Source organism: Zootermopsis nevadensis, unplaced genomic scaffold, assembly GCF_977971745.1.
Source record: "Zootermopsis nevadensis isolate Lab colony 2312 unplaced genomic scaffold, Znev_1.0 Znev_ptg000050l, whole genome shotgun sequence".
In the NCBI taxonomy this organism is placed as follows: domain Eukaryota; kingdom Metazoa; phylum Arthropoda; class Insecta; order Blattodea; family Termopsidae; genus Zootermopsis; species Zootermopsis nevadensis.
This window is the reverse complement of record NW_028259182.1, coordinates 3,384,407-3,410,726: the sequence shown is the minus strand read 5'-3', so window position 1 is coordinate 3,410,726 and position 26,320 is coordinate 3,384,407. Positions and strand designations below refer to the sequence as shown.

Sequence of the window (26,320 nt, the reverse complement as noted above, 5' to 3'; positions counted from 1 at the left end):
ATTTTTCCAACAGCACATGCTCACGTCGTGTCTCTGTGTCACATTTTGGCAATTCTCGCAATATTTCTTAAACATAACTTTTATGTGCACTGGGAAACCAAAAAATTCGTGTGACTCGCTTTATTGCGGTGGTCTGGGACCGGACCCGCAATGTCTCTGAGGTATTCCTGTACTCTACGGTGGATTATCGATAAAGTCCGCAAAAAATATCAATACTAACTGTAATATACTATCCTCGATACATTTTTGGACACAATCCTCGTCTTCAAGGGCAGAATCTCTCGGATTTAAAAAATTATCAGAATTTTTCTTCGTAATGAACTGACAATTAAGAAATTCGTCCATAAGATCTTGGGCCTCGACAGACGGTCTGGGAATCGCAGTTTCACAACACATGACACAGGGATGATTTTTTTTAATAAGTTAAAATAAAAGTTATGTACAAAGCATAAACAAACAGCATGAAAAGCGAAGCATAAATTTGCTGAATACGGACAATTTAACTAAATATATGACCACTGGGTGAGAAATCAGAGAACAGAGGTAGGACGCGCACATTTAAAAAAAAAAAGAGGACAAAGTAATCTGTTCGGCAATTTACACCGCACGCTCGAAACGCCCTGCACGATATACACCAGCTGCGTTAATACTGGATTCAACGCGGTACGCCATCTCTGCGCCAGTCCCTCGGAAGCTTTTGCGATCTGAATATTACGCTACACTCGATGCTTATTCTATAACTTTTATCACCTTTAAGTACAAGTACTAAGTTCTTTTTAAACGTAACATCCATTGGCAAAATAATCCACAAAATATATTTTTGACACTTCGTTCACGGAAAGAAAGTTAAATAATGAAATTTAAGTTAACTAATATCAGAAATGTAAATCATTCCTCATCCAGTAACTAAATAATTAAACGAAATACAAAATTATAATTTTGTTCGTCTCGTTTACGTGGGCGTAAAACTTTGGTCTCTCACCCTGAAAGACAGACTAAGGATGCATTTGGACGTAAACGAGAGGATGTGACAGGAAAATGGAGAAAAATTTATAACGAGGAGCTTCATAACTTGAATTCGTATACAAGGATCAAACTGAGGATGCGTAAGATGGGAAACATAAAGGTGAAGAAGTTTACTCGGAATGGAGGATATAACAGGTCTTCAGGAAACAGAACGTGATGGTGCGGACCGGATTCATCTGGCTCAGGGCAAGGTCTGCTGGCAGACTCGTCTGCGCACGTTAGCGAAACTTCAGGTTCTGTAAAACGCATTTAATTTCTCGACCAGCTATGACGACCAACTTCTCGAGAACTTTGCTCACGGACGAAGTTACTTACAGACAATTTATTACGGACTCCTTTTCTTAGAAGCGATGACGCATTCAGACCCTGCAAGTTCATCAGACCAATTATGCGGCCACACAGGAGAATTCTGCAACTACGCGTACGAAACACGTCCACAGATTGAAAGACAGAAATTTCAGTGACACTGCTCTATGTCAATACCATATTACGAGAGCTACCTACCGTCAATGACGAGAACCACTAAATCCCATGCAGCGTCATAAATTTTTGATCGCGAACATTTAAGAAAAAAAAGTTATAATGAGAGATTCTGAATGCAGATCTAAATCTTTTAAGATCTCGCTGTATCACGTTCTTTATCACGTAACTCTCGGACCTTCCTCCTCCATTTCTCACCCAAGCCAACTCAGATTATTTTACGTTATCAATTTTTTTAACACCTTGTGTAATATACCAACTTGCACATCCGCAGTTCCGTTCGTTCTGCCGCGGGGGTGAAAACATTATACCAACGTTGTACGGCGAACTCTTCCCTGATACTGCGGCACGCAGATTGCGACTGACCTCAACTGTAACGTCACACTCTGTTTCCACATGATGGCACCGGTATCTGGACGCACTAGAGTATTACGCCATTACAGCTGACAGTTTTAGTTTCACAGCCCCTCGGAAAACTGTCTCAGTCACTCGGCTCAACAGATAATTCTGAAAGAAGAAAAACTTCCTGTATTAGTGTTTGTTCTGCGGTATTATCAAAACGTACGTTCATGAAATAGAAGAAGTTTGAGATAAACGTCATGGATCTATATTTTACGTCATTCAAATTCTTGTCCGAAAAGCCAATGAATAAAATATTAAAAAAATAACAATATTTTACTAATCAGCTATATAGAAGTGTCATTAATAAACTATAAATAAATATTCGATGAAGACCGCAACCTACTTTTGAGTGTCATGTATTGTCCGGGACAAATTCCTGGATGTCTGCGCGACACATTGGGCACTCCGCCAGTTGAATCACGCACGAGGAACAGAACCCATTATGATCACATGGCAGCAATCGCACAGACGCGCGCTTGTCAAAGCACAGAGTGCACGAATCCTCACGAACGCTGAGCTTTCGTAACTGTTCCAGATGGATGTGTCTGTCAGAGAAAGAAATACAAATGATATGAGTTTGTATCGTACTTCGTTATAATTAAGATTTCTGGATTAAAAGTTATGAGGCAAGTGGAACTGTTTAATTTACGACGTATGTTATGTAGTGTCAAATGAGTTGCGCTACGCTATAAATGAAGAAGTAGGAGAAATGTATGTGGCCTATATAAGGTACAGAGAGTCCCATTCTCATCTGGAAATCTACCTGACAGTATTAGCAGGTTTGTGGGTTATCGTGTTATCGTTGATAACGCCTATACTGGAACGAGGAGGAGGAGGAAAAGGAGGAGACGCTGCACCACAAACTTCGTCAGTCTTGCAAAACTCTACCTTGAAACAGTTAGTAAAATTCTTCTGTCTGACACATAACAGAAATATTATAATCTTACCGTGGTAAAACCACTTTCTCTTCTGGACTTAGAACAGCATTATCATTGAAATTTTGAAACTTCCTGTCACGAGGAGGAAAACGAAACGGTTGACTACCAAAGTTGAAACGGCACTGTTGAAACGACATGAAGCTTGCTGCCGCAAAGAAACCAGACCTGAAACAAACATATAGAGACCCAAAACTTCATAGGTCCTCTTACATTATTATTATTATTATTTAGTGTTCTGTCTGACGACAGGTCCATATGAACAGGATCCTTCCATCCTTTTCTCGGACTGGGACCTGTTCATATACGTGCTTGGCAGATGATCCAGAAGTGGTTTGCCATTGCCTTCTTCTGTGTGTGAATGGAGTAATTGTTGGGATGCCACGGAGGAAAACTCCGTGTTGCCTAGACCACGGCCTTGCCCAACACAAGTTATAAATTCGGGCACCGCCGGGAATCGAACCCGAGACCCCAGGATTACAAGGCCAGCGTTCTAACCGCTAGACCACCGTGGCTATGAGAAACAAACATATAGAGACCCAAAACTTCATAGGTCCTCTTACATACAGACACAAAATTGAAAGATGAAGTAAAACTGTAGGGGGGCTTCACACAGCTCAGTCGATCCGCACAGATACTATATGAAACGTCGAACTACAGATATTATACGTTGAATATACCTTTTTTTTTTCCATTTTATAACTGCAGGAAAAAAATTCTAAAATGCTAAATTTAGAGACAAAAGTGATGTGAAACAATGATGAAATCACATTCTATAAAAGGTCAAGGGCAAGGTTCCACATAACTCGTACATTCAAAAAATAAATCCGACACACACATACAGTATTTTATGTTAAGACGATATCTTGGGAAACTGATCATCAAATATGAAAAGAATCCTGCATATCACACTGAAGCATCAAGAATTCATTTATTCCACCAACAGATAAAATCAGAATACAGAGAAAATACGAACTCCTTTTAGGACCTAAACCAACAGCGCAACTTCACACCACCTGCGTAACTACCAGTTCATTTCAAACAGAAAATGAAAGCGGTTCTTACCTGGCTGTATTGAAGATGCGAGTACACGGGGAAAGGGGAGCACCATTAATGTAGAAAATCACCTCTGGTTTATTAAGGTCTAGCAGACATCCTAATACATCTCCAGGATGCCAGCTTTGTCGGCTCTGGGCTTCATTACGCGCGTTGTACCAAATGAGGCGGCGACACCCATCATAAGCCAGGGAAAACTCATCATCTCCTATTCCATAGCCTTCCTGTAATTTTGGCACAGGTGAAGTTACCTTTCCACTAAGCACCGTGCCGAAAAGGCAGAGAGGATAATTAGAGAAAAATCCCAACATGCTCTTATCCTCAGCATCACGTAGATAAATGGTTAGTTTCCGTCCCGTTTGGGTCGGACAATCAGGGTGATATTGCGCTTCGAAAATTTAAGATATCTAATTACGTCATAAGATGCAAAAAAAGTAGGGATCATTTGAGAGAAACAGAACACTCACGTGGTTCAGAAATGTGCTGTCCTTGGTTGCCCACCCTATCTGCATCACACCAGGTGTAATTATTAATGTCTCATAGTACCACACACCAGAGTCTACCTGGAATGTGCAGCGGACACTTTCGAAAGAGTACGTATCACACCTCGCCTAAAATGACAAACAAATCCAATAAAAATAGGCGATCCTGTTAAGACAAGCGAGGCGGCCAGAGACAAAATCATAGCATAACGTTACTTAATACTAACGACACACTAACCAGCAATGTTTTGGCAACACGATTGAAACGTGACACTCGATATTAATTCTGAAATGCTCATTCCAGATCCGGGCTTAAAATTTTCGTATAACACCGCAGTTTAGAGGTGGTAAATAAGAAAGAGCAGTGAAAGGAAAGATAATACTATTCATAAGAGGTTAAAAATGACTTTCTGCATGATGAACTTCAATCAGAATAATGTATTTCTATCACTTTTTTTGAACTTCTCTGGGTATTTCTGTCACAAACGTCAACCATAATGTGAGATTAAATAGTTTTATTGGCAGATTCCAAGTACTTTTTTATTCATCTGTTTTTTTGTCCCCACTTAATGGTACCTGCACCTTGTCATGGTGGTGGGGCTCGAGTACCTCAGTGACCCCAAGAGCTACTGGTAGGGCCTCCCTAGCCAGATTGGTCGAGGGGGAGAGGTCAGACTAAGACAGGTACCCTGGTCCTCCAGGTTGGGGGTTGGTCGCAAGGCTAACAACCTTGCACCGTAAAAAGGAAGATGTTTCGAAACCTCGATCAAAGCCTCGGACAGACGGACCTAACAGAGGACCGAATGGAAGAGGAGAATTGAGGAGGCCATGGACCAAATACGGACCGGAGAGCCATAGTAGAAGAAGAAGTGTTTTTCTGTGTATATTTGTTACATTTGCAACCATAATGTTGTGTCTCATAACGTATCCAAAAATCACAAAGAACACGTTTGGGAAATATGTGTACTCCCATACAACATAATTTTCCATTTCTTTTAAACAAATAAGAGATACATGTAAATTAAGCATAACTTATGAGCCTACCTCTAACCCATTAGGAGATATTTTTAGGTATTCACTGACATCCTTAGTGTTGAGCATGACGTTGATTCCAGATGTATCGACGCATTCGTAGGAAAACTTGCGACCTTCAACTAGGACTGAAAAATACCAAAAAAAAAACAAGACAAATATGTTTCTGGTCATACAAATAAATTATAATAATGATAAAAAATTTATTTGATTTGGTGCTTAATTTAAAAGCACACCATAAAGGCATATAGGGGAGTGGAGGTATAGCTCCACACAATTCAATGGGCAAAGAAGTCCATAAGACATAGAACGTGTGTATCGTCAAGATCTAAAACTTTTAATTTCACCCTTTAAAGCTCAGGAAAAACTATACATGCAGTATGAGTTTTCGGAGATAAATGTATGTACTACCTGCTTTAACATTCGGTTACTCCATACGTTGCCCACTGATTATATTTATAGGTTTCTGTATGATTCATGAGTCTAAAAATTAAAAGTTTTTCTTCCTTAAACAGCAGAACCAACTAATCTTTGTAACGAAGATGCATAGTGTTTTTTTCTGAAGTACAAACTAGATTTTTAAATATTACTTAGATGACCTATAAGTTTCGAAGAGTTGTAAACATTTATAAAGCAGAAGGAACAAACAATTTGTAACGCTATGAAATGTAATATCTGTCATATCTGATTAATCATAAAGTTTAAGTTGGCATCTCATATGACACATGTTAAATCATCATAATATTGTCTCACTATTGTAATGGTAGTGTCCCGAGCCGTAGCCACGCGGTCTGAGGCATCATGCTTCGGACCGGTTATACGGAATGCGCGCTGATTCGAGTCTTGGGGGAGAAGAATTTTCTCATGAGCTTTCAACCGGTGTATGGGACCGGAGGCAACCCAGCATCATGTGGAAATTGGGGAGCTACGATATGCAGCGTAATCCGGTCAGGAAAACTAGCAATGGCTGGGGGTTCGTCGTGCTGACCACACGTCACCCTATATCTGGTTGGATGATCGTTCACCTCTGCTTAGGCATGTGAACGTGAGGCCAGCAGTCAAGCTAGTCGGCTTTGGCTCTCAGAGGGCTGTTACACCACGGATTATTATTATTGTAATGGTAGGTTTCTATTGCAAGTGGAACGTCACCACCGAGCCTGTGATGCACTCATGACACAGTGCTGAGACCCTATGGAAGCAGTCCCTTCACAGATTATTTTGTGGAGAGAGGAACAATCAGCAGTAGATAAGAAATTCTAAAATCTGCCAGAAGATGCAACACTTACCACGTACGACATACAAAGAGACCTATTACAGAACATGAACATAATACTCACATAAATTATCAAGGCACCACTGAGCACAGAAGCCAACCTGCCTCTTGACGTAATGCTCCGAATTTACCCACTTCTCCAAACACATGAGAGGATTTCTCAGTTCAGCTTCCAAATACTTCTTAATTGTTATTTTGTTCTCACCTGTGTTCAGAAAACAATATTTTATCTCAGTTATATTAAAAATTTACAAGACATCTTCTGACATAACGTCAATACTTCAGTAACTTATTTCTAGCATCATTCTCATCAGAAACTTCACATGAACATGGGTCCATTTCTCAAGGATTATGGAGCTTTGGATATTTCAAATCCACAAAGATCTAAATCAGTGGTCCCCAACATTTTTGTGCCTACGGGAACATTTGAGAGTTATGAGATCGTGGCGGGCACCAACCAATTAACAAAGCCAAATTTTCTTTTCTCTGGACAAATAAGATATCGACACTGAATAATACACAAAACAACACGACGTTTAATGATACAAGAAACCACGCAATCAAAAATACGTAGTTTTATAAGTACAATTATTATTACTCAAGTGGGAAGTTAGTGTGATGTTTGGCGCTGCATTTCATTGGCCAGTTTTTCAAATTTGGGAGTGTAGGATGATGTTGCTGCTCGAAAACAACCGTCAAGATGGGCGTCAGTAAGTCAAGATCTGCGCTTTGATTTTATGATGTTCATGGTTGAACGACCTTCATTATTCAGTATAACCTCTTTCCGTAACAACGCGGGCACCCAAAAGAAACCTTGGCAGGCGCCGCGTTGGGGACCACTGATCTAAATCTGAAGAGGAACGTCACAATTTCACTAAATTCATACAAACATACTTACTTGTTTGCGCAAACTTTTCTAATGCGATCACAGAAAACAGGATGACAAACGGGTGGTTATCTACATTCTGGAAACAACAAGAGAAACATACTACATAAAACATGGCACGTGTTTAGCTCTGGTGACACTATTTTTCACTCGTAACATAATAATGTTTCTGTAACTAGGCGAGCAAATTTTTATAAACCCAGTCCAGAGAACAAAATAAACAGAATCTAAGATTACAAGATTTGTGATGAGATAGTTGAGGGTTCCCTGTGTGAGGATGGCAATACTGCTTGGTCCAGCCAACTTCTCCGCAATGCAGCCAAGCACCACACAGATATTTCGCTGATGAGTCGGGTTTGATTTTCCTCTCACTGAACTCTCGGCTGACAGATTGAAGGTGCTCGATAGCTTCAGAACAGATTCCTGAGAAATAAAACGAGGCTGATGTATTAAGCGTAAATAAATAGACAAGATGTGAGTGTGTATTCGAGACGCATAACAAAAAGAAAATATGGTACTCGTTGGTTATCGGGACACAAAACTGGAGAGTGGAATATCTGGATTTGGAATGGACGGAAAGGAAGGTTTCAACCACTTGAAGATGAACCATCGATAAAACTTTGTTGATCCGGAATCCGGTGCACACGCCCAAACAATAGAAAGACCATGGGGATCAGCTAAATGGCGGAATAAGAAACAGAGAGGCACGGGCCGACATCATCTGGATACATATTTAGCTGAGTTCATGTGGCGGCGTACAAATGACAACGGCGATATTTTTAAAATGACTGGAGCAGTGATAATGCGACTGGCTTGATAGTTTTTGATTTCTTTGTTGTGAAGCGTTATTTGTTTACTCGGAATTGTTGTGTTCCACAACAATGCCGAGTAAACAAATATCTGTTGACATTGTTGATGACGTCATTTTTTGACGACAACGAGGAATCACAAATTTTTATAGTAAGATTCTAAAATCTATAAGCGAATTTTGGCCTCCGGAGACAGGTTGTAACAACAATTAACATCTCATGCATATCCAAATAAAATATAACGTCATTTATTGAAACAAAATATTTTTTTATTTTTAAAGCGATGTGTCCTGATAACTCACAAGAACTCTTCTCCCTTTCATTATCATGAACTTATCTAGATAAAACAGACTCTTAGCAGTTCTTGAAATTCTTGTCTGCATGGTAAGTCAAGAGCACAGTTGACGCAATGTTATTAAGAATTCAGTAGTACACAGCGATTTTAATTTGGACACATACAACTGTGAATGTAGTAACACTGAATTTGTACTTAGCACCGACAGTATCAACCCTCAGAAGCCAAAGCTCGTCTAAATAATATTTAAGAATTTGGTCAGTATTGTAATCGCTGTTTATACTGAGAATCACATAAATACAAAACAAAGAGTTACTTATTGTTACACAGCCCTGAAGATGGAGGCAGTATGTTCCTATGAAACAATGGTATCTTCCTACAAGTTCACAAGTTCCCATTATCTTGAAGACCAAAACAGACAAAAAAATATCTATTTGACACCTCCACAGTGAATGCAGTACAGTCTACTCAAGAATGTGGATTAGCATAAAAGTTAAGATTTGTATCTTTCTTTTGTGAAAAGTCCACTAAAGGTTAAATTCAAGACTATAAATCCCATTATCACAAAAACAAGCTAATGACTCACTTTTGTTGGCAAAGGACAATCATCAAGCAGCAAGGTGATCACAGATGGTCCAAGCGGATCATTCATTGGAATAACGTTCACCATTGAACTCACAACCTGGATCCAACCATCTTCTTTATCAGCAATTACATGTAACTGCAACATGGCAGGTGGAGGCTCTTGTTCACTAAAACAGAGAAAATAAACAAACGTAACATGGAGAGTTCAAAGAAATATCTGTATAAACATAACAACAGAAGGTGAGCCATTAAACTGAGGTTATAATTTTGCACATGAAAGTTATATCTTGTTCTTACATTGTGGATAGCTAAGATAGTAAGAATTACTTGGATATGCCCATCACTCACACTATAAAGCGAAAAACACCTAATTTGTCATAAAAGTAAGAGGAAGAAAGCATCCAGTGGGCTGGTAGAATAGTTAGTATTGTATAATAGAGAATAAGTAGGCACATTTTCAATTTCACCAGTCACTGGTCTATCAAAATTTAAAGAGAAACCATTATAACCTACCATCCCTATCTGACTACGAAATTTATTAACATTACATGTATTAACACGTCATCTGAACTTAACCAAGTGAAATACATAAAAACCACTGCTATGGTTAATTTAAGCCCCTGTACTTACTTCGCAACTAAAGTTCCTATTACATTCAAAGTGTCCAAAATCAGGCGATCAACAGTAGAAGACGAAGGAATTTTCTGACATGAACCACTGGATGATGCAGCAACATAACAGTCCATGCAGTCATTAACTGGCACATGGTCTGAGATAGAATTAACAGTCGTTCCATTGTGTGCACCAACAGTATCTGCCTCTGACTGCTGTTCTTTGCACAGACATGTGCCCATAATAATTATCACACACTTCCACCAACACAGTTCTTGGGAAACTAACTTAGCAGACTATATCAGATACATCAACTACATCCCTTTCCTCACTCCCCTTTACTCTTTGTGACGCATCGAAGTTTAACATATTTTCAGACAGGAACTGTTGCGCATATTGCGTACACAAACTCTCCTATTTGTCCTGCCTCGTCAGCTAATCTAAACACACAACTCACTGCATGTACTTCGTAACAAAACTACGATACACAATCTGAAATTCACAGTACCGTACCAAGCCTACTTTGACTCACGTACACCATACCCAAATATCAACCATAAAATTTCCCAACTCATACAAATTCCCTCAAATCATTTCAGCGAGGGAAATTACTTAACGTATATCAATGGGTGCGCCGTGAGGTTAGCAGCAGATTTTTACCTTTATCAGTGCCAAAAGTTTTCAAGAAGATAGTAGATGACGTTACGCATATACAATCTAAGCCATCTATATTCAGCAATAGTAGAACTATGATCTGGCGGTAGCAGTTCGTGGTATGAATTCATGGTAGCAGCCAAAGGAATGACCTCAGTCGGTAATAATACTACCATCCAACATACTCGACCATCTTTCCAACACAGAGATGATTATTTTTACGTCATGTAGTATGATAGAAACTGACTAACGTTTCAGGGTGATACCCTGATTATGAAGGTAAAAAGGGTCTATGAAATGTAGGCCAGTTTCTTCCAGACTACATTGTGAAATAACCTGGAAGCCTTTTTCAAAATCGCTCCTCGTACTTTATATTTACAAACCTGGTATTGAAAAGGAACTAAATATTATCTTAGCACAGCTCTCTGCGAAATACCACACTACCGCAGAGCATACAGACTGTTTACTATTTGGGCGCAAGAGTGCTAGGCTTAGCCTGGCGACATTTATATATAACATATAAGGTTTATTGTTCGTAGCGAAACGTAAAAAATAATCTTGTTTAAGATGCTGTTAAGGCGTGTGATTTGTAACAACGTGTGTTATAGAACGTATGAGTTGTTTGTTTGCTCTAATGCATGCCACTTGAAAAGGTACTTCTCCACTGACGGAGAAATAGAGCTTTGTGACAAAATGCCACCAAGTACTGAAAAGAAACGTGGTGGATTTGCACAAGCGTTCGAAAAATACACATCACCTCCAGAACTAAAGCCACCAACACCAGAGAAAGAAGAAACATTCGCATCATTACTACGGAATTCTAAATTTACTGACGTAAGAATTTTACATGATACTAAATGTACATAATGTACAATGAACTTTCCAATGTCACCTGTTATATATTTTAACTCATCTTTACAATCTGACACATATTTCGTATTTACATTGTGTCAGCAGGTTTAACGTCTGGCATCTTCAAAATATAAGGTCACCAAAATATGTTAAAAGCGTCAGACATAACCTTCAAATAACCACCACTTCCTGCCACTGTATAAACATTGTTTCTAGTCCATCTAAGAATCCTATTTGGATTTTTTTACAGTTACTACAACTATCTCATCAGTATTAATCATTTATTGACTTGTTATTACTAGCCATAAAACATAAAATGTTGTAATGCCTGTATTTAGAACTTTTTGAAATTTAGACCCACATAATGGGTTCAGTTGCTGGTCAGACAGGAATGCTGCAGAATGGTAGAATCACCAGTAGTGTTTATATGAATACGTGCTGCCCTTAAGCTGTTATTCCTTAGAGTATGGTCACATTTTTGTGTGAATTACATAAACATATTCAAGATCAGATTGTTTTGTGGCCATTGAGACAGAAATTCTAATTAGTACACAAAATGAATACTGTTTTCACAATTTTCGTATTAACAACAGTTTTATTACTATCACGACAATCATCTACACCAAGGAGATCCAGAGCCACTGGTATTGAAGCCCTATTTCAAATATATTTTTCTTGGGCAACTATTATCTCATTCAGTTCTAACAGTTTAAACATTTCCATTTACCCTCCTTCTTAATCTGTAATATAACACACAGGTTGTTCATTAAACATCTCTGGTAAATCCTCTTCAGTTTTTATATTAATTTTGTTGGGAAAATCAGTCCTAAGTGCTGAGGTGTCACAGTGTCAGTCTGAAGTAAATGTGCCTGCAGGTTTATTGCCTTCATTTACATACATAATGGTCAAATGACCTTATAAAATCAGTGCTTTTATTGACACCTGTTGCTTGTTTCTTGCAGTTAGGGGATCCACAAGGAAAAGTGGTTACAGGGAAGATTTTCCAAGTGGTTGGAGATGATCTTTACGTTGATTTTGGGTGGAAGTTCCACTGCGTGTGTCCTCGTCCAGCCAAAAACGGCAGGTGAGCTGATATCTGGTTTGCCCTTTGTTTAATGACTGCATGTTGTCCGACTGTATTTAGCGTTCAGTTAAGCGACAGACACAGGTGTTGAACAGGCTGCTGTACAGATTCATGTAAAGTTAGCGAATAAGTCCATCGAAAATGTGGCAAAGTAGAAATGAAGGTAGAAAAATCCATAATAAACCTAATGTAAAATGTATACTCTCCAAAATTAGCACTTTTTTTCTCCAAGTTTCATTTTTGGGACCATCATCACTGGACAGCCAATATTCTTTTGGACAAGAAATGCCGTACATTTATGAAAACTGAGTGTTCATCAACGTGTACTCAAAAGCCAGTCACTGGGTCTTATTGTGATCGAGTTCAAATCATTACTTGTTTCTCTTTATTCATATTTAAATATTGTGTCCCCATTTATAACACTGGTCTCACATGCAGTCTTTCCTCTTTAGGTTACAAACCAAAATATTGCACGCATTTCATTTTTCAGCGACGCATGTTATTAATTCCATCTTATCCACCTTCATTTGTGTCGCGTGACCTTCCCATCTCACCAGCTTGATTTAATTACCCTAAAATTACTAGGTAAAGGGTATAAATTACAAAGCTCCTTGTTACATAATTTTCTCCATTGCACTCTTTCAGGTGCAAATATTCTCTTGAACAACTTGCCAAACACCCTCATTCTCTGTTCTTCCCTTAGCGGCCCATCCACGTACGAGTCTGACTTGCGAGTCTGACTCGGCGAGCTTGACTTGTGAGCCGGGCTCGGATATATTTCACCACACATGCATAGCAGACTCAGCTCGTGACGCCCCACCCACAAACAAGTTTGGCTCAATGGAACCCGAGCCGAGGCAGACTCATACGTGGATGGGCCGCTTTAGAGTGTTGATACCAAATTTTGTGCTAACATATGGCGTCCTTTTAGTGAATACGTAAGAGGAGCAAAGGTAAGACTGAGGATTAAGGAACTGGAATTATCAACACGGTTTCTGGGTTCATCTCGTGATCTCACGCTGCTGGAGGCAGATGCTACATTGGTAGGACTGATCTCTTCACCAGCACGACTACCACAGCAACCAAAGTCATCATAGACTATATTAAATTACAATATACTACGAAAGACTAATAAAGAAGTATCACTGGGTTATATGAAGATTAATTTTTGAGTGGAAATGATTGCAAGGTGAAAGAACATTCTACAACCTAATTTTCGTAAGAAAATGCAAATACACCGAGAAGAAGCAATTGAAATTTTTTGACTAAACGTCAAATGGTTTATTTCATAGTACTAGACACAGAAAAGTGTAAACTTTACAATAGTAATTAAAAAAATATATATTTATTCAGAAGGGAGTTTCTGGCTATGAATTATAAAAAACTTATATTATTCTGATGAGTAATGTTGATACCGTACATAAATACAAAATACATGAAGCTTTCCTTATGAACTTTCTTCTTGCGTTCCTGTAACATGATTCAGTAACTCTTGAAGAGGTAAAGTCGTATTCCCCTTGTGCTCGTCTTTAAATCACTAATGAATTTTACAATCTATAATATGTCTTCCGTTAAGCTGGATTTTCAGATTAGTTGACAGATACACTCGAGAATTATATTAAAATATAAATTTAAACCCTTTCACTGTCAACCACAGAAAATAAAACTCAATTTTTGAGTCATGTATTTTAGAAATCAATACCTCTCTTCCAATATACATAACAAATTTTCCCTAAAATAAAACTTTCCAAATCCAAGCATTAGCGTCGACTTCTACAAGAGAATTAACATTTTATTCCTTTATAATGTATATTTGTTTTAATTAGTGCTGTTCATTTCAAATCTCTTCTCTTCCCACGACTGTTTCTGTTATATACAATTCGACGGTCAAATTCATTACATTTCATTATGACAAATACATAATATATATGTGTACTGTGTGGTGGTGGGGCTTGAGTACCTCAGTGACCCCAAGAGCTACTGGTAGGGCCTCCCTAGCCAGATTGGTCAAGGGGGAGAGGTCAGACTAAGACAGGTACCCTGGTCCTCCAGGTTGGGGGTTGGTCGCAAGGCTAACAACCTTGCACCGTAAAAAGGAAGATGTTTCGAAACCTCAACCTCAGACAGACGGACCGAATGGAAGAGGAGAATTGAGGAGGCCATGGACCGAATACGGACCGGAGAACCATAGAAGAAGATAAAACAAAAGGGAATACAAGGATCCCCTAACCTCTTGAGGTTGAAACGCGTATGGCACTAATACCTTTTTTATAGTGTTAATAGATGTTTGTTTACTTATTTTATATTCTAATACACTATTAGATACTAGTAAGGAAACAAATGCAGAGAAACCTCAGTACATGTTCGTGTCTCATCACCAGAATGCAGGACAAAATAATAAAAAGGTAATTAATAAGCCCTTAAAAAATGTGGCAAATTTAAAATACTTTGAAATGACAGTAACAGACCAAAATTATATTTATGAAGAACTTATGAGCAGATTAAATTTGAGGAATATTTTATATTAATCATTTCAGAATCTTTTTAATTCTCGTTTCCTACAAAACCACCATTTTTAGTGCAATTTTATACGGACGTGAAACTTGATCTCTCCCTCTTTTAGAGAAAAGCATAAACGGAGGGTGTATGAGAGCAGACCGCTGAGGCGGGCACTCGGACCTACAGCAGACGAAGTTAAAAAAAGATGGGAAAAACTGCATGAATATTACTGGTGATGAAATCGAGGATGATGATAGGCAAGGCATGTAGTACGCATGCAAGACATGAGAAATTCATAAAAAAAATTATTTAAATTCTACAGAAAGAAAAGAGATTACTTGGGAGACCTAGGCGTAGATGGGAAGATATTAAAATGAACCTTAAATATGGTGTGAGGGTATAGATTGCATTCAACTGGCTCAGGATTCGGTCCAGTGGTGTGTGTGCTCCTGCAAGCGAGTAAATCAACCTTATGGATCCACGAAAGATAAGGAATTTATTGACCAGCTGAGCTGCTATAAGCTTCTCAAGAAGAACAGTGCTCCATTGAGACACTTCAATGTTCATGAATAATATTTCATTATTCTACTTGGGGTCTCCCAGCTTGTTCGAGAACATTATGGGTTTATTATCGCTGTTCTGCACTTCTGAGTAGAGGTAAGTGTATCGACTGCTCCAGTGCAGAAACACGTACCACGTGGCCAAGATACCGCCGATACTGTTAGCGGCACAGGACCCTATAAGAAGAATAGTGAGGATGTTCCCAACCTCAGGACAGTTGAGGTCGGCGTAATGATAAGTCCGCTGTACGTCTTGACATACACATGTTGCATTCAGGACATGTGCTGGCTCACACGTCATGCTCGTCAAGAATATGAGGTGCAGGAGGGCAAACACACAGGCACAAAAGCATGTCACTCCAGCCACTACTGCCATACACACGCTTATTACCTGCAACAGAGTGCGGACATTCCGTCAACCTTGCGTCAGATCTTCAGGGCATTCGCGGGGCAAAAGAAAATACAGCAAAGTCTGTATAAACGAGAACACGGTTTAGATCGAAATCTGGTTTTAAGAAAGAGTTTCAGTACTTCTAAAAATACAAACCGAAGAATAAGCAGAAACTGTTCAACGTGGAAATACAAATTAAAAAACAAATATTTAAAAAAATAGTCGAAATATTTATTGTTTACTGTAAAGATCATTTTGTTGAATTTATTCAAAAAGACGATTTTAATAATATTTAAGGGGAAAGAATGAAAAATAAAAAATGGCAGAAGGGGGGGAAAAAGGAGAAGAGTGGAAGAGTGGAGAATTAAAACTTAAAACGTGTACTACATAACAGCATAACGAGTAATACGAATTTGTGGACGTATAGTAAATACATGGGGTACGTTCATACGCTGCGTAACATCTTTTATCCAGAAATAAGTACGTCTGTTGAACACAACTGTCCAATAGAGAAACGATGGTCGGGTCTCATGGGATTCCATCTCATTCTTCTCGACTTAATTTACATAAACACATGTTAAATTTTGCTCACCTTAACGGAGAACATCCAGATGCCAAATGGCATACCAGGATAGTCTTTATGACAACAACACAGTAACAGTAGCCCCATGATACCAGACATCAACAGCTGAAACGCAAACATTAAATTTGATCTGAACTCTCAGCGACTACAATTACATACATGTAAGTATTCTAGATGGTATAATAATTTTGGATCTTATAAATAAATCATTTGGGTATGATATCAGCCTTTCATGCACACCCAAACCTGGATAACAAGAAATAATGCAAGCGAAACATTGAAGTCAAATTCAACTCCAGCACAAATTAATAGAAATTTTAGAAATTAATTCCTGAGATCTGTAACCAGCTGTCCTCTGCTGGATAGGAAGATTAAATTAAGACAAAGGAAATAATGTCTCTTATACAGTGAACAAGGCCCTTTTCTGTTAATAATCAACAATATACCTGAATGTACATCTTAGGTAAGTTTACTAACTGGTAAGCCACTCCAATAAGGGATGTCTCGGACGCGGAGATTGGGAGCCCAGATGAGCAACCACACAGCGAGAGATGATACTGCCACTCCCAACAGCACCTGCAAGGCTGCCAGTGCTGTAGCCAGGCGATGATGGCGCAACACAGGAGGGTGGTACTTCCGAGGCACTGAGACAATCAACAACTTGAACAGTTAATATGTGATTAATGGAGATAACTCCTAATATAAAATTTAAAGGCTCATCACCAGGACATTCTGCCTTCTCCTGAGTAGTTAAATCCAGTTCACTTCCCCGAAGCCTATTTCTCTATGATACTTTCCTTCTACGTATTCTCAAGTCTCCAAATCAGTCAATTCCAGGGGTTCTCAGCACAAACCTGGAGCTTCCATTTTCATGCACTTACCAGCAGCTGTACTGAAAAATGATGGGAATTTATTAAAAAGCTACTAACTTAATATCATAAACACGTTCGCATATTACTCAAAATTTCTTTAACAAATTTGTTGATTTCTTGTTTCTGTTAACTATTCACTTAAAATTAGATCCCTAACCTACACATAACCATTTTTCATTACAGAGCGCGATACGCTTACAACATTAAAAAAATATACGTGGGTCACACAAAAGGTACAAGCAGGCCATTTACAGCTCGGGTATTGTGGTTTGATAACCCCTGGTCTATCCCTTGAAATTAATCAAAAATTTTCATGCATACCACACATCCTGTTCATATAATTCTTGATCTACCAGTGTTAGTTAAACAGAAGACCTACGTATTGTAAAGCTTCTCGTTATGTAATTTTATCAGGTCTGTTGATGCCTTATCTTTTTCATATTCAGGTGGTTTCATTTTCAGTTCTTGCTTAGAAGCTAGTTAAACTGACTGTAGTTTACAGTGGCTAACATCAATCATTTTAGGCAAACGTTCGGATAGCGACTTATACCATGGCTACCAACCTAAACGGTGCTACAACTCGGAAAACGGCCATCTTGATACTCACTACGATGAGAATCTCAGATCCTACAGGGCACTACTGCTTTATTACTTCCATTCTCATCATTCATTATCATCCTATCACTTTTTTACGTATGCAGTCAAAAAAGTGTCATTAAATAAACAAAGGAAGCAAGAAATATACACGGCACAGGGGTAACTACTGTAGACTGATTATCTGTATCACACGCAATTACAATTTATCCTGGTGAGATATGATTACTGGGTACACAACGAAGAAACTGGACATGGTTAGAGAGAGAAATAGACGATGATGTGTGTAACACAAATATTACTGTGTTTGTGCTACTGGTAGCTTTCCACATAGCTACGCAACTAAAAGAAACTAAAAAAAATGGAGTCGCTTTAATTTTATTGCAGGTCTGGTTGTTTGAAGACGATTTAAAATAAAATTAGAACACAAAAATAATCTTCCAGTATTCATCAAAGGCATCATGCCAGAAAGGCATATCAATAAAATGATTGTTACACAACAGACTACATTCTTACTGTTATGTGTTTTGAGAAGTGCACATTATTTGTGTTCATGTGCCAAATTGCAACTGTATCTCTGTGTAGAGTATCATCAGCATCGTACATCCCACTGTTTTATGCTGTTTGACTAAACAGTCCGTCTCTGATTATGCAAACATGTCGATGCATCCTCTTCCCACCATTCTTGTGTTAAGTCTTGAAAGCGAAAATTATTCTATACGAAGTTCTGCAACACGTGACGTCATTTACGTGTAGTGGAGGGTGGGGGGGTGGGGAGATAGACTAAAATGCATAGTTATCACACGGTAAAGTGGTAAAGATGGTTGTAGAAATTTCAAACTCGGTAAGTATGGATGACACAACGCACTTCCTTATCCAACGAACATGTTTTCTAACCAGGTGCACACGCAGGTAAGTAACTTCCTGTCATAGCTCTCAGCTTACATAACAATGCCGCGAAACTCTGGCATGACGTAGCATAATAGAAAGTGACTTCAGTTCCCATTGCACTCAGCAACAGCTGGGGGCTGGCTCCGATTACGTAATAACAGCTACATGCGCGTTAGCTGCTACTTCTCGAAGCTTTCAACCCGACTTACTTATTGGCCTCTTGCTGTTTTTCATTTGTTTACTTATTTGTGTACCGGGCTAGACTATATCGGCAGGGGCATACGAGATTTAAGAAAAGGGGAGTACAAATGAACAGCTCGACGGATTTGAATGAAATTAATAACAGTTGTGTAAAGCATAACAAAGTTTGTGTACAATATTTATTTATTTATTTCGGTTGATTCGTTACACAGAAAAAAAAAGTTTTCGTTTTGAATTTGCCATGACGTTCTTTAAAACAAAATGGTAAATTCAAAATGGAAACATAATTTCGAAAGGAAAATTACTAACCACACGATTAGGTCTGTGGTAACATAACCTGAAGATTTATTTATTCATGGTTAACGCATCTGTAACATTTTAACTACTTTTAAGTGAAATTTTTATAACAGTATGAACTGTACTTGTAATCGTAATGTGTAATGTATTATTATGACTTTTTACACATCCTACTGCCATCTGACTAGCTTATGGGTCCGTGGAAATGCAATTTAAAGACATATTACGTATTAGTACCAGGGTTCAACCCGACTGGCTAGAGTTTCTAACAGAGGATCGCCAACTCCATGAAAAGGGTTGAGGACCTCCGACGCTGGACTGTACAAGACACCAACAAACAAAATCCAAAAAAGGAAAACAAAAGGTTTGCCATTTACGGTCACTCAGTCAAAAATACAGCATGTACACGTGCTCCAAAAGTTACAATGTACAAAATATTAACGATACAAACCGTTATTACAGTCCGTGATCTGCAGTTAAGTGTTTCCGGGCTATTTTCTTAAGGACGAACCTTTTATTGCAGGAATTGTTTCTAGGCACGAACATACCAACCCAGACACTAAAACCAGCTGTTAATACACCAGTCGTCTTCACATAAAAGGGATTTAATAGAGTTAAAAAAACGTGTAGAAATGTTTATAGTATGGAGATCCAAATACGTTGCACGCAATTTTAAATATCAACACGGACAGCGATGTTCATTTATTTCAGATATTGTTTACGGCGCCAAACAGCAATGCAGACAGAGCCATCTACACAGCCAAGACATCGATTGTCCAACAAATTCTTTATTTATACCAAAGTAATTCAACAATACAAATATCGCACAGAAATACTGACCAACTTTTAATTTATTTCTTTCAATGTACGTAACACCTGGTGGAAATCCACGAAGGAAAAACCCACTGAGAAGACATGGGGCGTCGGTGTCAGGATATTAAAACACGAACACGAAAATGAACCTTACGTAGTATTAATCCTTTAAGGACGCTCTTTTCGATGGAGCTGGTCAGTATCGAAAAAAAGTAGACCTGACGATTTATCGTATCGATATAAACATCGTAAAATTCTATGTGAGTTTAATGTTACGTGGAAAACGTTTTAAAATGTAATCCTGATTAACCTAACCTAAACATGACATCATGTAGTCATGTAACACGAATAAATTTGGAATGAAAATAAATTCTAAGGGCAGGTTTTCCATTTATTTGTCTAAGGGACATCTAAGGGTCATCCTCCTTAGACACTTTATGCCTTCCCAAAGGCTTATTGAAAATATTATGTGCATAGTCCAGTCCTCACAAATAACTGTACCCCCACCAACGTGTTCTGTCTACGCTTAAACATATTTTCAAAATTCAGAGGTTTATTCCAGCTTCGTGTTTCCAAGGGCTTCCAACAGCCCCCACAACCACTGATTCATCTCCCCGACCCTGCCTACAGACAGTTACAATCATTAATCATTTTGGGGACACGGATCGTGGTGAGTCAACCCTGTTTATCCAATCACCCCCTGCACGTCGAACACTGAAGCGCATTAATTTCAAGATTAAACATTCTTCAGAGTTCCAAAATTCTCATCTACCGCTCCCTTTGTTAGCGTCTGAAAGTCCGTCCGCATCCAACAACGAGATAATTAACTGATATGGATATCCACTAACCGATTCATATCTATAAAATCTGTATCAATCAATTTCTCAAATTTTAACTATTACAAACATGGCGATGCTGCGATACATTGAAGTTACATCTGGTAACTTTTGATATACTGACATCGGAATCTCACGTGTGGCTCGTAACGAACAAGAAAGAGATGACTGAAGAGTATAATTAAGCTACTGACTTATTCTACTTGGTAGCGAAACACAAACTAGACAGATGAAGGCGTCAAGCTGATACCAGAATATCTTTAAACCACTGCCGTGCCGTACCGCCATTTTGTGATGTGCCACACATCACAAAATGGCGGTACCAAACTACGGTCATAAATATTTATTTATATATAAATATTTTTTCGAAAAGAATGCAGAAATATAAGAACAAAACACATGTTTAATAAAACTATTTATGATAACCCTGTGTGTGTGTGTGTAAGAAGAATTTTAATTACGAAAGACGTTGACTTCTTTCTGACTGTAACTTGCGAATTTACAGTTTCTTGTAAAAGTTCGTGGAGGTAAAATGGTGGAGGAACACTAATTTAAACATTACCTTTATCTCGTGCCTGAAATAAAGGTTCTGCCACTGCTCTGTGTCTTAGTTTCACAAACTGGAATTAATAAAGGGGGAGAGAAGGTTTTTGAAGTTTCTCCGGGCGCTGAAATGGCTCGACTCGCCTTTCCATCTACCCCACCGAAGCACCAGGAAGGCGAACGGAGGGTTTCAGCGCTCTGTGTACACAAGGAAGGTTATTTTTACTTCTCCAGATCGTTCATTGCCATCGGAGTTCCGCTTCGTACAAATAAAACATTTTAGTGAAGTACAATTCCTTTACTTTTAACTCGTCAGAGGATTTTGCCGGGTGAGTTTGACGGCAACCAAGTGTCTCTCCATGAAATATGTCGTTGCTTTTCTACGTCAACATTCGTTGGGGAGAAAAAATAATTATTTTGGTCCTTACCTACTCTATATATACTTCTTCTTCTTATAGCGTTATAACCCTGTGTGGGTCTTAGCTTGTTCGATGATTTTTTTCCATTCTGTCCTATCATTCACAATTCTTCTCCATCCCCTTACTCCCATCGTCCTTACATCCTCCTCCACGTCGTCTATCCATCGTTTCCGTGGTCTCCATTCCATCACTCTTGTAGTCACCATGTTTCCTTCCATTCTTGCAACATGGCCAAGCTTTTGATTAGCCTCACGATATCTGCTCCCTGTATGATACAATCTAGTTCATGATTCATCCTAATTCTCCAGGAGCCATCACTATTCTGTATTGGACCATAGATTTTCCGTAATATTTTGCGTTCAAATATTCTAAGTTGTTGCTCATCAAAGCTAGTTAATGTCCAGGCTTCACATCCATATGTGACTACTGGCCTTATCAGAACTTTGTAGATTCTCAGTTTAAGTTCCCTCCCCAGTATTTTAGACTTCATCAAATTCTACTCAATATAGGTCTACTCAAAACGGAGAAAATTTTTCAACTTCTGTTCCATTCTGTCCTGAACCTGCGTTGGTACGTATTTTGCGAGCGGTTGACCTCCACCCAGAATTCCGAATTTGAGCAGATCCGAATCGCTGATCCATGACAGGAAATTATTATTATTTATATAGCGGTGAAGTATTTATCACGACATAAACCCACTTATGTCTTCTTTATAGGCCAATAATTATTAAAATAGTAGAAAAATCTTCCAAAGAAAATTACTGAATAACTAACACGCAACAGTAGATTAGTAACATTTTTTTCTAAATTACCAAGAAGTTTCAATAAATTGTAACATATAACCTGGCTGCCAGAGTGTCGATAAGGCCAAATGTGGTCTCAGATTTCAAAAAAAAAGCTTAATAACCCCTCGTCTAGTCTCTTTAAGGTCGTGAGGGTCTTCGTCATTTGAGGGGCATATTTTTCATGGTTTGGACATATATGCCTCGAATGGGCCCACGTCACATAGCAGAATTGCGTTTATTATACCACATAAGAAGTGAATATAGATTCATATAGTCTAAGTAATAAGTAAGCAGCAAGTTAGTCGAGCCATTTTCGCAAAGTCACGTATTTGGAAAATATATTTCCTTCATGTTTAATGACTATTTTTCGTACGGAGATTACAAATCACTCAATGAGATAGGAATTTAGTCATGACTGGCGACTAGAAAGGCTTTGAAAGGCGGTGGTTCTAACCCGAAAATATATCAGCATGCTGAGGAACTGAAGAAAACCAAGATAGCCGTGCACCATCTAAAATCTGAACTACGTACCTCGTGAACAGAAATCTAAAACACTAATGCCTCGGTCCTTTTAACTCTTTCTTAAGTCTACCCTTGCCTCTAAATGCACCCTGAAGACGTCTTTGAAACTTCACCATTCCCTTGTTGCTCTAATCTCGGGGTTACGTCAAGAAAGTTACCCCTGCGAACTGAAGTATATGTTATCCGCCTTACAGGAACAATAAATCTTCAGCAAAATCACGTGAAGTTTGCAGTCGGTAACGATATGCTTCCTGACTTCACCACTGGACCGAGGTCTCGTCTCGTCTCGTAACAGTTCAACTGCAGAACCAAGTCATATTTTCTACCCTAGATCCCCAAGTCAGCCGACTGGAACGGGGCACACAAACCAACCAGCGTTCATTTTTGTTTTTAATTATCCTTAACTTAACGATTGTGATTCTTGTACAAGATCTGACGATCAGTCCGAAGATGTCTGTCTTCTGGGTTGTAGCGCCGTGAAGCCTTGTAGGAGTTCATCGACGTTTCAGAGGCCTCCATCATCAGGGAAACTTCTACCAGACTACACGGCGCTACAACCCAGAAGCTCACTTTAAATCTGTTCAATATTTATGAAAGTGAAATATTTTCACATGCAGACGGACTGAAACGCTTTTAAAGCAATTATTAATTCAAGACGAGACCGTGTATAGCAGATATCAAACCTTGAAATTTCGTATTCGAATATTACTAACATTCCAAATTGTACGAATTGCTGACAGAAATTTAATATAATATTAAATTAAACAACATTTTCTCTCTCTCAAGGCTGAGATATGGCAACTGTGGGGAGTGGTTGTTATTGTGCATTCCGATGTGTGACATGTTCCTCTCTCTCCTCATCTGCAGTGTAACGAATGCAGCATGAACGACCATTGGAATACCAAATGGCCCCTCCTTCGACGTTCGACTTTTGTGTGTACGCGGATTTCCCCTCCACACTGCTCAGTCAGAATCCGCTGTGGTCAATCGAGTTTTAAGTCCCACAGGAAACTTTCCCACCTTTTCATGCAGAACGGACGAGGGGCACCGCCCCAACCTCTAACCAAACCTTTCCCATGGGACCCGGATTGTAATCACTGAACCACATATAACACCGAGGGACGGAATGTGTGGTCCTTACTTCGATGCGCGGTGGAACCATCTTCGCCTTTCGAAAGTATTGTTACAAAGAACTTAACAGAGTCCTTCCTGGAAAATGATAGTCGCTCAGCTAATCAGAATGAATTTTACATGACTGTGTCGTCCTTTTGAGTTTTGGTGTCGTGTAGACTCGTCGGCAAACGTCAACATTTCGAAGAAATAAACTGTCTCCATCTTCAGGGCTGACGAGTCTACACGTTGCCAAAACTCTGATGATCAACATTACCGCTATTATAAACCTCAAGTACTTTACACACTGTAAAACACGAAGAAAGACTCTTAACAACTAATTCATACGCGAAATATAAACTCTGGTACCCTTAAGTCGTCTGGACACGCATTAAACCAATTCCAGAGTGGTCCTTATATAATTTAGGGTGAATATTACGTCGGTAATGAACGTTTCCTCCTGATGATAATAATAGACAACTTTGAAATTAAAAAAAACATGTCAATAGACCAAATTCACATCAAAAACGAACAGAAAATAATACGACTAACCCCTGAAACAATTTCACTCCGTATAAAAACGTACCTTTTCCTCCTGTGCGACTGAGGACAATCATGCGACTATGTCTCAGGGAGTTCCTTGTGGGTGTGTGTCTTCCGGCGATGTTGGTGGCTGCTATATTTTGAGGCACGGTAGTACTCAAGCAGTTCGCCTGAGAAGGGCTTCTTTCCATTGTAGTCGCAGGGGCTGCGCTGTCTCCGAGGTTTCCCACTGAGACCGCAGCGCTACTAACGCTCCCACTTCGTTGCTGTAAGTTATCATACAGACTCAGAGGTCTACGTTGTGGTGGATTCTCCACAATCCGCACCGTTGGCTTGCTGGACGGATCACGTCTCATGCGCGGTAGCGTGTAGCTATTGTTGCTACCCGTCACCATAGGAACGTGCTCGCAATTGTTTACATTCTGCGCCATGTCGACTCTCGTCAATCAGTAGTCCTTCATTCAATATGCACAGAATGCAACGGACACCATAAATACGTCTGGTTTTTAGCTGATTTCGCCCTCGACAATCTACTAGCCCGACAGCAGAATGATAATGAGATTACATTCTTCTAAAGTCACTGTGTATGCGTAGATGCGTGACAATGTTTCAATCGAAATTCACAAGAATCGATTAACATGAATTAATATCTGAACGGTTATATTATTCAGACAGCTTCATCAGGTACTGGCAAGTTTGTTATCGTTTTCAGTGAATCACCTAAACACAAACACTTGACAAAATGTGTTAATACACGACTACCGGCAATAATATTCTTGTAGTTTCACTGTATATCAGATCATATATCGATTAGTAGAATAATATCGATTACCACTGGTACCACTACAGACGATAAACTTCATTAATACTCGTACATTATTAACAAATGATGTAATAACAGATGACAAAATCGAATGTTTGCTTCTCAACAAACGAACCAGAAACACTGAAATCGGAAAGCACTTCAGTCAGACTTTAAAAAAAAACAAAAAACAATATCTATAGTTCCAAATTAGTGCACCCGATCCATAGCAAATAAAATACGCTCACTAAACAATCACACTGCGTAAATACAGGTTCACTTCCTGTCTGTGCCTCACCCTTGCTCCGGTCACGTGATTATTTATGAAACCTTCCGTAATTGTTTACCTGTTGTAAGAATGACGTCACGAACTTGTACGTACGTGGGAGAGCCAGTTGGACAGATAGCTTATAGAGTTGTACATTTCACATTTGCGTTCATACACTTAATTTGCGTGTTTTCATTGGCAGATCAAATATGTATCTTCCTTAAAGAAATAGAAACAGCTGCACTGTCAACTTGTATTGTAACAACTTCCTGCTAGTACGAATCCTACCTTCTCAGACACGACACTGGGCTACACTGGACGACTCCAG

General features: G+C 39.0%; 3 protein-coding genes and 1 long non-coding RNA gene across 7 annotated transcripts; 1 reads left to right on the top strand and 3 right to left on the bottom strand.

Moving 5' to 3' along the window:
• Positions 1-400: 400 nt before the first annotated feature.
• LOC110840664 (RING finger and SPRY domain-containing protein 1) lies at positions 401-10,693 on the bottom strand. Of its 2 annotated transcripts, none has more exons than XM_087361027.1 (11): positions 10,534-10,693; positions 9,263-9,428; positions 7,810-7,995; positions 7,585-7,651; positions 6,751-6,891; positions 5,426-5,541; positions 4,367-4,510; positions 3,909-4,123; positions 2,856-3,011; positions 2,252-2,453; positions 401-2,013 (listed from the first exon to the last, which is right to left on the bottom strand). In XM_087361027.1, exons 2-10 carry the CDS (start codon positions 9,404-9,406, stop codon positions 2,261-2,263), a joined length of 1,362 nt encoding a protein of 453 aa, XP_087217153.1. In that variant the 5' UTR covers positions 9,407-9,428; positions 10,534-10,693; the 3' UTR covers positions 401-2,013; positions 2,252-2,260. The 2 variants fall into 2 exon arrangements, with proteins under 2 accessions (XP_087217153.1, XP_087217152.1); XM_087361026.1 differs by lacking the exon at positions 10,534-10,693 and adding an exon at positions 9,892-10,513.
• On the top strand, positions 10,673-13,822 carry mRpS28 (mitochondrial ribosomal protein S28). 2 transcript variants are annotated; one of them, XM_022085872.2, is made up of 3 exons: positions 10,673-10,806; positions 12,342-12,463; positions 13,395-13,822. In XM_022085872.2, exons 1-3 carry the CDS (start codon positions 10,801-10,803, stop codon positions 13,558-13,560), a joined length of 294 nt encoding a protein of 97 aa, XP_021941564.1. In that variant the 5' UTR covers positions 10,673-10,800; the 3' UTR covers positions 13,561-13,822. The 2 variants fall into 2 exon arrangements, with proteins under 2 accessions (XP_021941564.1, XP_021941563.1); XM_022085871.2 differs by lacking the exon at positions 10,673-10,806 and adding an exon at positions 10,813-11,361.
• Positions 13,715-26,320, bottom strand: LOC110840663 (sarcospan). Its single transcript, XM_022085866.2, has 4 exons — positions 24,966-26,320; positions 16,974-17,140; positions 16,506-16,601; positions 13,715-15,913 (listed from the first exon to the last, which is right to left on the bottom strand). The coding sequence occupies exons 1-4, from the start codon at positions 25,351-25,353 to the stop codon at positions 15,548-15,550; spliced, it is 1,017 nt and encodes a 338-aa protein (XP_021941558.1). The 5' UTR covers positions 25,354-26,320; the 3' UTR covers positions 13,715-15,547.
• LOC147871527 (uncharacterized) lies at positions 17,363-19,929 on the bottom strand. 2 transcript variants are annotated; one of them, XR_015538734.1, is made up of 2 exons: positions 18,479-19,929; positions 17,363-17,388 (listed from the first exon to the last, which is right to left on the bottom strand). It is a non-coding gene; the product is annotated as an uncharacterized LOC147871527 (long non-coding RNA). The 2 variants fall into 2 exon arrangements; XR_015538735.1 differs by lacking the exon at positions 18,479-19,929 and adding an exon at positions 17,748-17,925.

What these genes read in the sequence shown, in the direction of transcription:
- LOC110840664 (XM_087361026.1), bottom strand. Translation starts at nt 10,115, where the DNA reads ATGGGCACATGTCTGTGCAAAGAACAGCAGTCAGAGGCAGATACTGTT. An exon ending in ATAGGAACTTTAGTTGCGAA is followed by an intron (nt 9,429 to 9,891) that starts GTAAGTACAGGG and finishes TCTCTGTTTTAG; the next exon opens with TGAACAAGAGCCTCCACCTG. An exon ending in AGAAAAGTTTGCGCAAACAA is followed by an intron (nt 6,892 to 7,584) that starts GTAAGTATGTTT and finishes TTCTGAACACAG; the next exon opens with GTGAGAACAAAATAACAATT.
- mRpS28 (XM_022085871.2), top strand. Translation starts at nt 11,095, where the DNA reads ATGCTGTTAAGGCGTGTGATTTGTAACAACGTGTGTTATAGAACGTAT. An exon ending in GGAATTCTAAATTTACTGAC is followed by an intron (nt 11,362 to 12,341) that starts GTAAGAATTTTA and finishes TGTTTCTTGCAG; the next exon opens with TTAGGGGATCCACAAGGAAA. An exon ending in CGTCCAGCCAAAAACGGCAG is followed by an intron (nt 12,464 to 13,394) that starts GTGAGCTGATAT and finishes GCGTCCTTTTAG; the next exon opens with TGAATACGTAAGAGGAGCAA.
- LOC110840663 (XM_022085866.2), bottom strand. Translation starts at nt 25,353, where the DNA reads ATGGCGCAGAATGTAAACAATTGCGAGCACGTTCCTATGGTGACGGGT. An exon ending in CAGTCGCACAGGAGGAAAAG is followed by an intron (nt 17,141 to 24,965) that starts GTACGTTTTTAT and finishes TGATTGTCTCAG; the next exon opens with TGCCTCGGAAGTACCACCCT. An exon ending in TCTGGATGTTCTCCGTTAAG is followed by an intron (nt 15,914 to 16,505) that starts GTGAGCAAAATT and finishes ACTCTGTTGCAG; the next exon opens with GTAATAAGCGTGTGTATGGC.